Source organism: Malurus melanocephalus, unplaced genomic scaffold, assembly GCF_030028575.1.
Source record: "Malurus melanocephalus ecotype Western Australia unplaced genomic scaffold, MMel_1.1 scaffold_299, whole genome shotgun sequence".
In the NCBI taxonomy this organism is placed as follows: Eukaryota; Metazoa; Chordata; class Aves; order Passeriformes; family Maluridae; genus Malurus; species Malurus melanocephalus.
In genome coordinates this window covers 868,668-880,554 of record NW_026623531.1, presented here as the reverse complement: position 1 = coordinate 880,554, position 11,887 = coordinate 868,668, and the positions used below count along the sequence as shown (strand labels likewise).

At 37.7% G+C, this 11,887-nt stretch overlaps 1 protein-coding gene across 1 annotated transcript in view; it reads left to right on the top strand.

Annotated features, from left to right (window-relative positions):
- The window catches only part of HELLS (helicase, lymphoid specific), a 21,863-nt gene that overhangs the window by 8,986 nt on the left and 990 nt on the right, over positions 1-11,887 (top strand). The window contains exons 9-21 of the mRNA XM_057377049.1: positions 29-211; positions 468-611; positions 1,170-1,366; positions 2,036-2,132; positions 3,068-3,229; positions 3,743-3,885; positions 5,018-5,156; positions 6,582-6,665; positions 6,752-6,871; positions 7,214-7,330; positions 8,228-8,387; positions 10,653-10,749; positions 10,933-11,009. Of these exons, the coding sequence (XP_057233032.1) occupies positions 29-211; positions 468-611; positions 1,170-1,366; positions 2,036-2,132; positions 3,068-3,229; positions 3,743-3,885; positions 5,018-5,156; positions 6,582-6,665; positions 6,752-6,871; positions 7,214-7,330; positions 8,228-8,387; positions 10,653-10,749; positions 10,933-11,009 (1,720 nt within the window). The remainder of the gene's footprint in view (positions 1-28; positions 212-467; positions 612-1,169; positions 1,367-2,035; positions 2,133-3,067; positions 3,230-3,742; positions 3,886-5,017; positions 5,157-6,581; positions 6,666-6,751; positions 6,872-7,213; positions 7,331-8,227; positions 8,388-10,652; positions 10,750-10,932; positions 11,010-11,887) is intronic.

Sequence of the window (11,887 nt, the reverse complement as noted above, 5' to 3'; positions counted from 1 at the left end):
TTTTTTTTTTTTTTTTTTGCATATGCAGATGCTTTGGGAAAATGGTATTAATGGCATTTTAGCTGATGAAATGGGACTGGGGAAGACGATCCAGTGTATTGCAACAATAGCACTGATGGTGGAGCGAGGAGTCCCTGGTCCATTCTTAGTATGTGGTCCTTTGTCTACTCTTCCAAACTGGATGTCTGAGTTCAAGAGATTTACTCCAGAGGTAAAAGAAATAAAGGCTTTTCTTTTTCTTCCTTAGGTTTAAAAGCACAGATTGTTTAATTTCTGTTCTAATTCTTTGCCTTGAAACTTTGTATGAGACTTAATTTATATATTGTTTTTTATGTGGTTACATCAGACTGTGCCRTGACTTGCTGTGTATTTACAGCCTTTTTGTAAGAGATCTCAGTATTTCTACTGACTTCCCTTTAGGTTGAAATGGGCATAGTTGGCCTGACTTGTGACTTATTTTTTTRCAGATTCCACTAATGCTCTATCATGGAGCTCAGCAGGAACGTCGTAAACTGGTTCGTAAAATTCATGGAAGACAAGGATCACTCCAAATCCATCCTGTGGTCATTACTTCCTTTGAAATAGCAATGCGAGACAGAAATGCCCTGCAGGTATCTTAAGTTCTCTTGAAAGCCCTAGGACTGTGTTGTGCCTCATCACTGATTGCAGTGCTTTGGAAGACAATAATAAACCTTTATGCGGCCTGTACAATAAGTAACATGTATAGTGGATTTCTTTCTGTTTCCTTGGTGGTRGTAGCTCTGGAATCTAATGCTTAAGTTCTTCAAACAGAACATTATCCAAAAAGCAGATAGGTACAGCATGCCTGCTCTTTTTGTTACCTTTCTGTAGGTGATGGTTAAGGATGCTTGGAGTTAAAGCTATACTTAGTGTATAAATAATGTGGTTAACATCACAATGGTTGTTTCAGCCATATGAGCTTCTTGTAGAAGCTTTATTTTAACCACCTAAGCTTTCTAAAAGACAGTCACCATGAARCAGATTTATGGCACTAACTGGGTTCAGCTCTATTAGTCTGGCAAAGTGAAAAACAGTAAATAGAACCTTTTACACAGGCAGTATCAGACAGTCTTATTAGTGCTTCTCAATTAATCTGACATCTGTTTTGATAAAGCTAAAATTTACTGAAATACCCTTTCTTTTTGTAGAGCTGCTATTGGAAATACCTGATAGTAGATGAAGGTCACAGGATTAAAAATATGAACTGCCGCCTTATCAGAGAATTGAAACGATTTAATGCAGACAATAAGCTCCTGCTGACTGGTACTCCCCTGCAAAACAACTTGGCAGAGCTTTGGTCTTTGCTTAACTTCCTGTTGCCAGATGTGTTTGATGATTTGAAAAGGTAGGTTGTACTCTGAYGGTGGAAACTATTTCYGTTTGTTCTGTTTGAGTATTATTATGACTCTTTAATAATTAAACTTAGCATGTGAAGAGCTATTATATGCTAAGGTTGTAATTCGGAAAGATTATTCTGTGGTAAAGGCTTTGAAATGTATCTTGCCTCACACTTAGTTCTTTCAAAAAGGAAGGAATTAATTAGTGGAAGCTCAGCTCTGAGCTAAGACATGAATATTTGTGATGAGAGATGTTTGTCTTACTRTTAACGCCTGGTGCTGCTTTGAGATTCTCTAAGGTGCTGGATAAAGCTGTATGAGGCTGACAGACACAGGAGCCACAGATCCTTTTCTGCAGCAATAGGGGGTCAGATGGAAGAGAGCTGTAAAACTGACTTTAGACAGACTTTGGAAAAAGTTATAACCTAGATGGAATATAATAGATGATAATGAATATTCCAACTAATACAAGTATTTTTGATAATCACTTAAAACATCAAGCATCTGGATTGACAGGTGTATTTTAGAAATTCCTCCTGTACACCTTTTATTCATGATGGGTGTTAGTGCTTTATTTTTTTTTAAATCACAGGATAAGAGAAGAGTAGACATTTAAATAATGAAGAATAAATAATAGCTATGAAGTAAGCTGTTTTTTCCTTGCTTTGCTTTTGTAGCTTTGAATCCTGGTTTGATATTACCAGCATTACAGAAACTGCTGAAGATATTATTGCTAAAGAAAGGGAGCAAAACATCTTGCATATGCTGCATCAGGTTTTTATTTATCCTTCATTTTGTATTTTTCATGGTTTAGTACTAACATTGACCATTTGTGTCATGAGGTGTGTCMAAATCTTGTCTGTGATGCTGAATTCTGGGTCTGAGGTTTTTATTGTGGCACTTCAGGRCTTCCTTAGACTTGTGGGGTGTTTTTTTCAATCTTTACAGCACTTACAAATGCTAAAAAAACAATATACTTGTTTGATAGTGACTCATTTTTATTCTTGGAACTGAACTGAGTTTAGTCAAACTTAATTGCAACTACAGGCTTCCATTCACCAGGAGATTTAATTGGTGTCTTTATTTTGTTGAAAGATAACTTTGAGGGAACTTATGTAACTTTTAGGTTTTGAACAGAACACCTTTTGACAAACTAGCTATATAATGTACCTGTCTTCAAACTAACACTCAAAATTTTTTTAAGATGGTTTGTGGAAGTAAATGCTTACACACCTATCATTTTCCCATTATAAGCTGCTAGTGAAGGATCTAAACTGTATATTTTATGTATAATTGTTGATGACTATTTATTTTGGTTAAAGGTTTGGGGCTTTTCCTGAAAAACCTTGTATAAGAAATACAACAAGCAAAATRAGCAGTTTTGTAATAAGATTAGTTTCAGTTCCTGGAATTTGTAAGAAAGATCTGGAATATAGTTACTGTTGTACCCCTACTAAGCACTTAAAAATTTTCAAAATGTCAATGCATGTGTTGTATCAATACATGTTAGTACCAGTATGTGCATGAAACCTGTTGGAATTGGCAACCATATTAAAAAACTAAATATATATACAAATTACCTCTCTTGCTTTAAATTGGCAAAATAGCATTACATCACTATGCCTGTTTCTGTGATGTTGTCTTTTCTTTTTGTTCAACTGGCCATGTTGACAGCTTTGAGTAATTGTAACATCTGCTCGCCATTTCAGATTCTGACACCTTTCTTACTGAGAAGGCTGAAATCAGATGTTGCTCTTGAGGTTCCTCCTAAACGAGAAGTTGTAGTGTATGCACCGCTGGCAAAGAAGCAGGAGACTTTCTATACTGCCATTGTYAATCGCACCATCAGCAAACTGCTTGGAAATAATGAGGTATTTATGATAAGRATGTTTGAAATGTGCTCTGCTTTTAATAGTTTGTATACAAAACCACAGTGGTATTGCTTCATTACTGTTGTAACTAAACCTGCCTTTTTGTTTAAAATTTTAGTCTCATCCATTTGTTATCTATTTCAATGGCAATTACTGTGATAGGCCTGTGAGCACAGAGCTAAAACAATATAAGTGTAATTATGTTCTTGATTACCTGTAGCCTGGGGGGAAAGAACACAGTTTTCATAGAGTTAACAGGGTCAGCTTAGAATCGGTAAGGTATTAATGTAGCTTTTTAAAATCAAAGAKAAACTTTCAAAATTTACAGTTACAGACCTTTGCAATTGGGCTGCATGTTCTACATAGTCAAAATTTAAGCTGCTGAGTCTAAGTTAAGTGTTGCACAATGCACATCACTGAGGCCTCTTTTCAGTTTTGAGAATTCTTGGATCAGCACAGGCCTTTGATTCTGAAGCTRGCTGCTGTTGATGGCAACATTCTCATTTCCCACAGGAAGAAGTAGTTGAGTTGAGCTCTACAGGCCGACCAAAACGTCGTAGTCGGAAAGTGGTTGATTATTGTGAAGAACATAATGGTTCACCTGATGACTTGGAAAGATTAATCAACAAAATGCAAGAGGAAGTAGAAAAAGAGAGGTGCCTGCCTTAAAATATTCTTTTTTTTGTTACATTGTCTCCCTCAGTTTACTTCCAGAGCTTAGCTTGCTGAAATTGATCAGGAAGAATGGCATTTAGTTATTCACGATCCTTGTAGCCTCATGGCTTGTTTCTTTGATTTCACCTAGTATTCACTGAGCCATGATAGCAGTGATTAGGTTGTACCATGACTCCCTGGCCCATTAGAGTGACAGTTAACTTCAGGGCATTGTTGTGGTTTAATCCCAGGCAGCAACCAAGCACTGCACAGCTGCTTGCTCCCAGCTCCACCAGTGGGACTGGGGAGAGAATAAGAAGGGTAAAAGCTGGAAAACCTGTGAATTCAGATAAAATCAGTTTAATAGGGAAGGCGAAAACTGTACATGCMAGCAAAAAATAACAAGGAATTAATTCAGTGCTTCCAATGGCAGGCAGGTATTCAGYCATCTGCAGGAGAGAAGGGCCCCATCATACATAACATTTRCTTGGAAAGACAAATAGCATCATTCCAAATGATGACTTCTTCCTTCTGTTGGYGACTTTWATTGAKTGAAAGTCCCTTGAGCATAAGGAAAATCTTCAGGGTTGACATGCGTTTATTTTGCTACATTTTTAYTGCAGTCCAGTGTAGCCTGTGAGAACAGACAAATATGTGTTTGTGTTAGTTTTATGGTATGTGTGGATCCCTTAGGTTGGTGACAGGGCTCACAKGTAGACAAGCTGTGTTCATTGTGARTCCTRCAGTGTGGCCAAATTGGGATAGGCAGAGAGCTGATTTTGGTACATCTTAGGTATTGCTCCACAGGAAATTGACCATGTGGTCAGGAGAGGGCTTGCTTCTGTTCCCTTTTCTGCTGGGTGATTTATACAAGTTAAATTCTGCTTCTCATTACTACTGACTGCCCTTTTATATTTTAAATCAATAATGGCAAACTGTTGTGCCCTCATGGCCAAGTGTGGCACTGTCAGTTTTGTCTGGTRAAAGCTTTACGAACTATAAGGGATTTGGAGGACATTTGTCACAGCATGTGACTCTAATGCTTGATTTTGCTCTAGGGTTTGTTTCTCTTAAATATTTGTAGCATAATAAGGTGATACTTTCAGTACTAATAAGATGATGTATCTTTTCAAGGCCAGTGGTAGAAGTGAGCACTCCCATGGATTCTGAGGTGAACCTTAAACTGCAGAATAGTATGATGTTGTTGAGGAAGTGTTGTAATCACCCATATCTGATTGAATATCCTTTGGATCCTGCTACACAACARTTCAAGGTACATATTTTAAAAGCATTAGAGAAAATTTATTCCAGGCATTAAAAAGCAGTAGACTATGAGCTGATGACACTAAAGAATGACTTTTTCAATGTATATGGCATACACCTCCTGTTGAATTCCAGCAGTATACAGTATACTGAGTCATTGTTTGAAGCTTCCTGCAGCAGCAGTTGCAGGGACCTGTTCAGCTGCTGTGCCCGTTCAGTCTTTGCCGTGGTGTTCTTCATTATGGCAGTGCCCTTTCTCTGGTTGGGAGTTACTTATTCAAACAGTCACTGGCTTCCATTGACTCAAGGTGCTTTAGAGACTGCCTCAGGCTGTGCTTACAAGGGTGATTTTTTGAAACCAATGCTAACCTTGGKGAACTGTTCATGAGGTAAATTGTACATACTGCAGGAGGTGCAGTGGTAACATTTGAATTGTTGAAGAACTGAACCAAGTACAAGAGTGATCTGCTCAGAGAATACAGCATCCTTCCTCAAAAGGGAAAAAATCCAAATTGTATCACAAAGACCAGCTGGTAGTTTAATCTTCACAAAGCAGAGGGARGTATAAGAAAGTATGAAATAATTTGAGTTGAAAGAAGCTTGGAGAACTGGAAGTTGCTTGCACATTCTAAATGTAGGTTTGTAGGCATGTGCAGTCATGTTTCCTATTTGGTGAGAAATAACAGAGTCTGCTGTACTCCAGAATAAGCTGTTGAAGTTTATCAGAGTAAAGTCAGTGCATAAAAAAMCAGATTCCCCAGTCAGGGAGTTGAGGGAAAAATAGTTTGTAGAGAATGACTGTTTGACAGCTGACACCTGTCAAGAGTTAGTACCTGTCTAACTCCCTCAGGAGTTAGTACTTGCTTAGGAAAATGTACTCACAATTACCCAGGTGGCTGTGGTATGGTTCAGACCTTAGAAGTTTCTATATCCCTGCGCTTAGCCCATAGCAAGAATTAGATCTAACAATCTCTCTTGAAGAGAAGTCTAAGGCAGCAGTGTGAAAACTCGTTCTGTGAACTGAACTCCTGCCGCGTGGCTGATGTGTAGTACTTGTTCAGTGGTGCCTCTTTGTGTCCAGTAGGTGGAGGCCTCGTGCCTTAATGACAAGCTGGGAAAGAAACAGYACTATTCCATGAGATAAAATTAACATGAGGGTTTCTCCTTTCAGAAATGGGATGAAAACTAACTAGTTTTTTTTTTAATTATTTGGGCATATAAAATGSTGGAGGTTGATTTAGTTTCAGCATGATTTAGGTGATTCAAAGTTGTTTGCTAAAATTAGCATTACTTCCAAAATTATGGCTTTTAGTTAAGAAAATGGTGCACACTTGTTTCAGTGATATTTCAGACAGCTTTTGTTAATGCTTCTGAGTTTGGGACACCATGGGCATCCTTCCCTGCTAATATACGATTCCCTCTTCCCTGTTYCAAGATTGATGAAGATCTAGTAAAGAATTCAGGCAAGCTTCTTCTCTTGGACCGAATGCTTCCAGAACTTAAAAAGAGAGGACATAAGGTAAAGCTGAAGATTTTTGAGGGGTAAGATACAATCATCTCCTTGTAAACAAAAAATACTATCAAGCAATCTTTCTGGTTTTGTAGGTCTTGTTGTTCTCACAAATGACTATGATGCTTGACGTTTTGATGGATTACTGTTACCTGAGAGACTTCAAATTTAGTCGATTGGATGGTTCTATGTCCTACTCGGAGAGAGAAGAAAATGTAAGTAGATGGACATGCCCTGTGAGCACATTAGCAAATTCCRCTTTTGCTGTGACATTGGGATATGATTTTGCACAGCACTTTGCCTTTAACAGGCAAAACACCTCCATGTTGAAAACTTTCTTCTGCTTTAGTATCTGCAGCTCAGAAATACTGAAGCAGTAAAGTGTGTTGCTAACATTATCTTGGGGTATGCCTAAAATGCAGTGCTTCTTAAAACTTCTGAGAGCYTGTGTTGTATTTTATCTGTGTTCATCTTTCAAAACAGATCTCTTGAAATACAGCATTAGCTATGTTGTGTTTGGTCCATCTACTTTTTTTAATAGATTAATTTTCTTCCAGATGCATCAATTTAATACAGACCCTGAAGTCTTCCTGTTCTTAGTGAGTACAAGAGCTGGAGGCTTGGGCATTAACTTAACTGCAGCGGACACAGTTATCATATATGACAGCGACTGGGTATGTTGACAGATTGTTAATCTGGTGATATGTGTCATGAAATGCTTTTTCTTGCTGCTTTTGATACTCAATTACAAACCCATTATGGTACAGACTGTTTCTATAACTAAGGGGGTGTTACATGAAGGTAATAGTGTGTGCAAGCATTTTGTATGTGAAATAATAGAGCCTCATTTGAAAAGTCCTGGGTTACTCAATGCAACATTAGAGTTGGTACCTTGGTATCTGAGTTTGCCCTGAGTTACCAAAAGCAGGAAGTTTTTTTCTGTTGCGAATACATTTCCTTCTCTTTATTACTTAAATATCAGTGTAGCTGGACCTTTCATGGGTTCCCTCTTTTCAACAGCTGCCGTGTTAGTACCAGCTCCTTGAATTACCTCTGTTACTTGCCACATGTGTTTTAGCTAGCTAGGATTCTGCTGCTCCTCTAAGTCTGGAGGCTGGGAAGAAGAGAGGTGTGGCAGGAAACGACTGAGGACCTCTGCATCTTCACCTTTAGTAGACAGTACTGCTATTTTCAGCTTCAGAAGAGCAAAAGCAGCTTTAGAAATGGTTGAAAACTTTTAAAATACCTTATTTTTCAACAAAAAATCAGTCACAAACCTACAACTAAAATTCYGATTAGTCAATGTTAACTGTCCATCTGTTGAAAACTGTGGCACATGGTGCAGAGGCAGTCCACGCTGGTTGGGTTTCTCTGCCTGTGCAGCTATAGTAGCAGAGCTTGTTATGGATAAGCTTAAGAGTGAAGAGGTAAAGTTCTCTTACACCATGTCTCACTTGCCTTCTGCTCTGACTCTGTGCTCACCATTGAAAATGCTGCATGTGATATRTCCTTTAAAAAAAGGATAATGACATAACTAAATTGTTGTTAATTTATTTTTTTTATCTGCTTAGAACCCCCAGTCTGACTTGCAGGCCCAAGACAGGTGTCACAGAATTGGTCAGACAAAGCCAGTAGTTGTTTATCGTCTTGTGACAGCAAATACTATTGACCAGAAGATTGTGGAGAGAGCTGCTGCCAAGAGGAAGCTGGAGAAGCTGATAATCCACAAAAGTTAGTATCTTTCTCTTCGGACTTAATGTCAACATGTGTTGCTTCTTTAACTCTCAAGCTGTAACGAATTTCAGCATCCTGTTTGTCTCTGTCCAGTGTGTTATAACCACAGTTTGAACAATTAGCCAGTGCTGAATAGATCAACAGTCCTTGGGTTTTATGTACCGAACAATGGTTATTCTTGAGGTGTTCTTATAGTTTATAGTTTAGTTTATGATTATATAGTTAGTCATACTCAAATGTCTTCAGAACGTGATTGCTTTGAAGCGTCTCCTTGGGGATAAATTTTTCTTGTACAGATCCTATRGGATTCCTGCTTTGCTTCAGTAGCTCCTTATGTATAGCATTTAACAACCATTAAGTTCACTTGAAAAATTTCAGGTCTTACAGCTTGGCTTCTGAACAATAGCTAGTTTTATATTAAACTTTGAAGGAGGTTAAAAACTTCTCATAGTTCTTATATTGTCATATTGAGGGGGAGAAAAAAGCATTTTCATGAGAACGTAAAGGGGCRAAAAGGCCACACCCATAACTGTCTACTGCACAGTGCACTGCTTGTCAAGCCAAAGMTGTAGTTTGCCTTTGGTTCTGGATGATGTCACCTAATCTTAATATTAATCCTAGCATTAGCCTTTTTCTTTGTAATCTTTTTACCACTACTGTCTTGATGTAACTGCCAAGACTGCCTGTTTATAGGCATGTTATTGACYAATATACTTTTTTGTGTTTGGTTTGGTTTATTTAATGATTTAATTATGGTCCAAACTGAAGTTAAAACCCAAGCAGCAAGATGGGCAGACAAGAGYACATGAGCAAGATGAGCACAGAATGGGCTCTAGTAGATAACTGCTCTAGCAGATGACTGCCATGTACTAAGGTAGCACTGGAGCCTGGGGCTACTTGTACTGGAAGGAAGCAAAATGTAATGCCTTCAGTTTTGCAATAAGTGCAGTATTTATCTTGGCATCTTTTGGTGTATCACATGTAAATCTTGCAGCTTAAGGTAGGGGTGTCCCTTCAGGAACCTTTGGGCTAATTGTTTAAATGTAAAGGTGATGTTATGGATCCTATTATTTTGAATATCTAAAAAGCRTTGGAGAAGTAAATGAGGAAGAAATATCACAAAACTAACCATGTAGGGTATGTACAGTACAAGTACTGGAGCTCAAGAACTGGAATTTGCCACAACCGATTATTTTTTTGGCCGCAGTACCAGGTTACTCTTTCCATCTTGTGCATCTGTTACATTGAACAAAGTTGCTTAGGAAACTGTGTTTTATTTTGTGTCACTGTTATGGGAACTCCAGACCTGCACAGCACTAGTTCAATACAATATAGTTTGTGAAACTCTGGAAACTAAAAGGGCGAGACAGCATCACTAATAATGCATGAAAGGACCTGGAGCCTGTGTGTCACTGCTGTAGATGTTAATGGGGGACAGGATCCTATAGCTTGGACCACTCTGGAACTTGAATCTGATCTGCACTTCATGATAAAGTCAGAGTTCTTGAAAAGAGATGGGAAAAGATGTAGAAAGGATTTCTGAAACCAAGATACAGGAAAGAAGGGCAGTGTGATAAAAGGAATCAGTGAAGACACATTCATTAATAAAATGAGTACATATGTTGATAAAAACRGAGGAAACTTGGCACAAAATAGCAAGCCTTGCCTGTCTCCTTGAAATGTTCAAGACTGAGCTTGAYTTCATCCATGCTCAGCTTTAGTAAGGTAATAATCTTGTATAATGTTTTTCATATTTGGACTGACATCCAGATTTGCTGTAAATAGTCCCAAGAAAACAGCTTGTATCCGGTACTATTTTTGTCAGTCTGTCTATTTCATTAAACTGAAGTTGTTCTCTCTGCAAACCACGTATCTTTCACATATTTATGTCTCGTGGTTAATACTACTTTGTTTTAACCAGCTTGCAATACAAAGGGAACAAACTTCAGCATCCACCATCTAACTTTATTTACTGTGTTTTTACTGTAAGTAGAACTAATGGCTTTTTTCCTCTGTGTGTGCGTGTGTGCATGTTGAATTGGTGTTTCAAKCAGTTCTTCTGCATACTACATATATATCTACATACATACACATTTTAGAAAATGAAAGGCCTGCATGCAAACTTTCATGTACTTCTGAGTTTCACTGTCAATGTAAGGTGTGTTTATCTCAGGGTTAAAACAATGAAACATAGCATTGGTTCTGATAYTCAAGAGTAATTTGTTCTAGTCTCTGCTTTCTTAAAATTTTCTCTTTCTACAGATCAGTTTAAAGGTGGAAAATCGGGCCTAGCACAGTCAAAGAGCTGCCTGGACCCTCAGGAATTACTAGAATTACTGAAATCCAGAGACTATGAGAGGTATGCAGATTTCATGTTTTCTTGGACTATGAGTATGTAACTTGCAAGCAGCTGTCAAGAGCTCTTATGAAGTATCTKATGAAGTGGTATGTGGATCTTCACAGTAGAAAGAAGTCCTAGGGATTCTGCTATGTTCTGTGCATATTGACACGCTTTATTGAGAGATTATTTCTTCTTTAACAGGGAGGTTAAAGGATCTAAAGAAAAAGTAATCAGTGATAAAGATCTAGAATTACTTTTGGATAGAAGTGATCTTATTGGTAAGTCTGAGTTTTCAGGTTTTCTTTATTTTGTTCAACAGTAAATTCATATTTTGTACGTYTTTCTTGTGGAAAGCTGCCATAGCTTCACTTCCCTACAGCTGTGTTGTCCATCTGACAAAGGACGCTTTGGTCCCTTTGCTGACATTTTCAGTATGGTTTCCTGGAGAAAAAATAACAGAACTTAAGACTAAATTACTCCAGAAAACCACAATCAGACATAGTGTGCTGTGAGAATACTKAGAATGACAAGCACAGATTAGGAGGTGTTCTACAAAGCAGCTTTCAAGGACAGTTGCTGTAATTGATCAAAATAGAAATTATTCTCAGGAAAGATTTATTCCAGCAAACTTGTTTAAAACCTATTTTGATACTACTATAATTCAAAATACAGTCTAACATTTTTGGAGGAAAGAAATCAAGCTTTTCCCATGGCTTCTCAGTAGACTAGCTATATAGTGAAAAACCCCAACCAAACCACAACTCTTTTCTGAGGTTGTCTGCAAATTCTAGTGCTCSATCAGGCCAAAATGTTATTTTAAAAAGTCTTAACTTTCCTGAGAGAGGAAAAATTCTTGTCCAGTTCATAGATTTTGTACGATTAGTAGGTTTAGTATGCCATGTTTCCCTCAGCATCTTTAGCAGAAGAMTCCAAGCAGATACAGGAAACAACCCTAGTCATTACAGAATTTAGAAGTAAAAATTTTTGCCTTAAATAAATATGCTGTGTGTAGTTTGTGTATAGAAATGTGCCTTAGGAAACTTGTGCTATATTTTAGATAATTTAGGAAAAAAAATTAAGGCATTGTTCTGTAAAACTGTTCATTTCAGTTAACTGGCTGATAATATAGAAAATTATTCTTGATGCATGGATAATA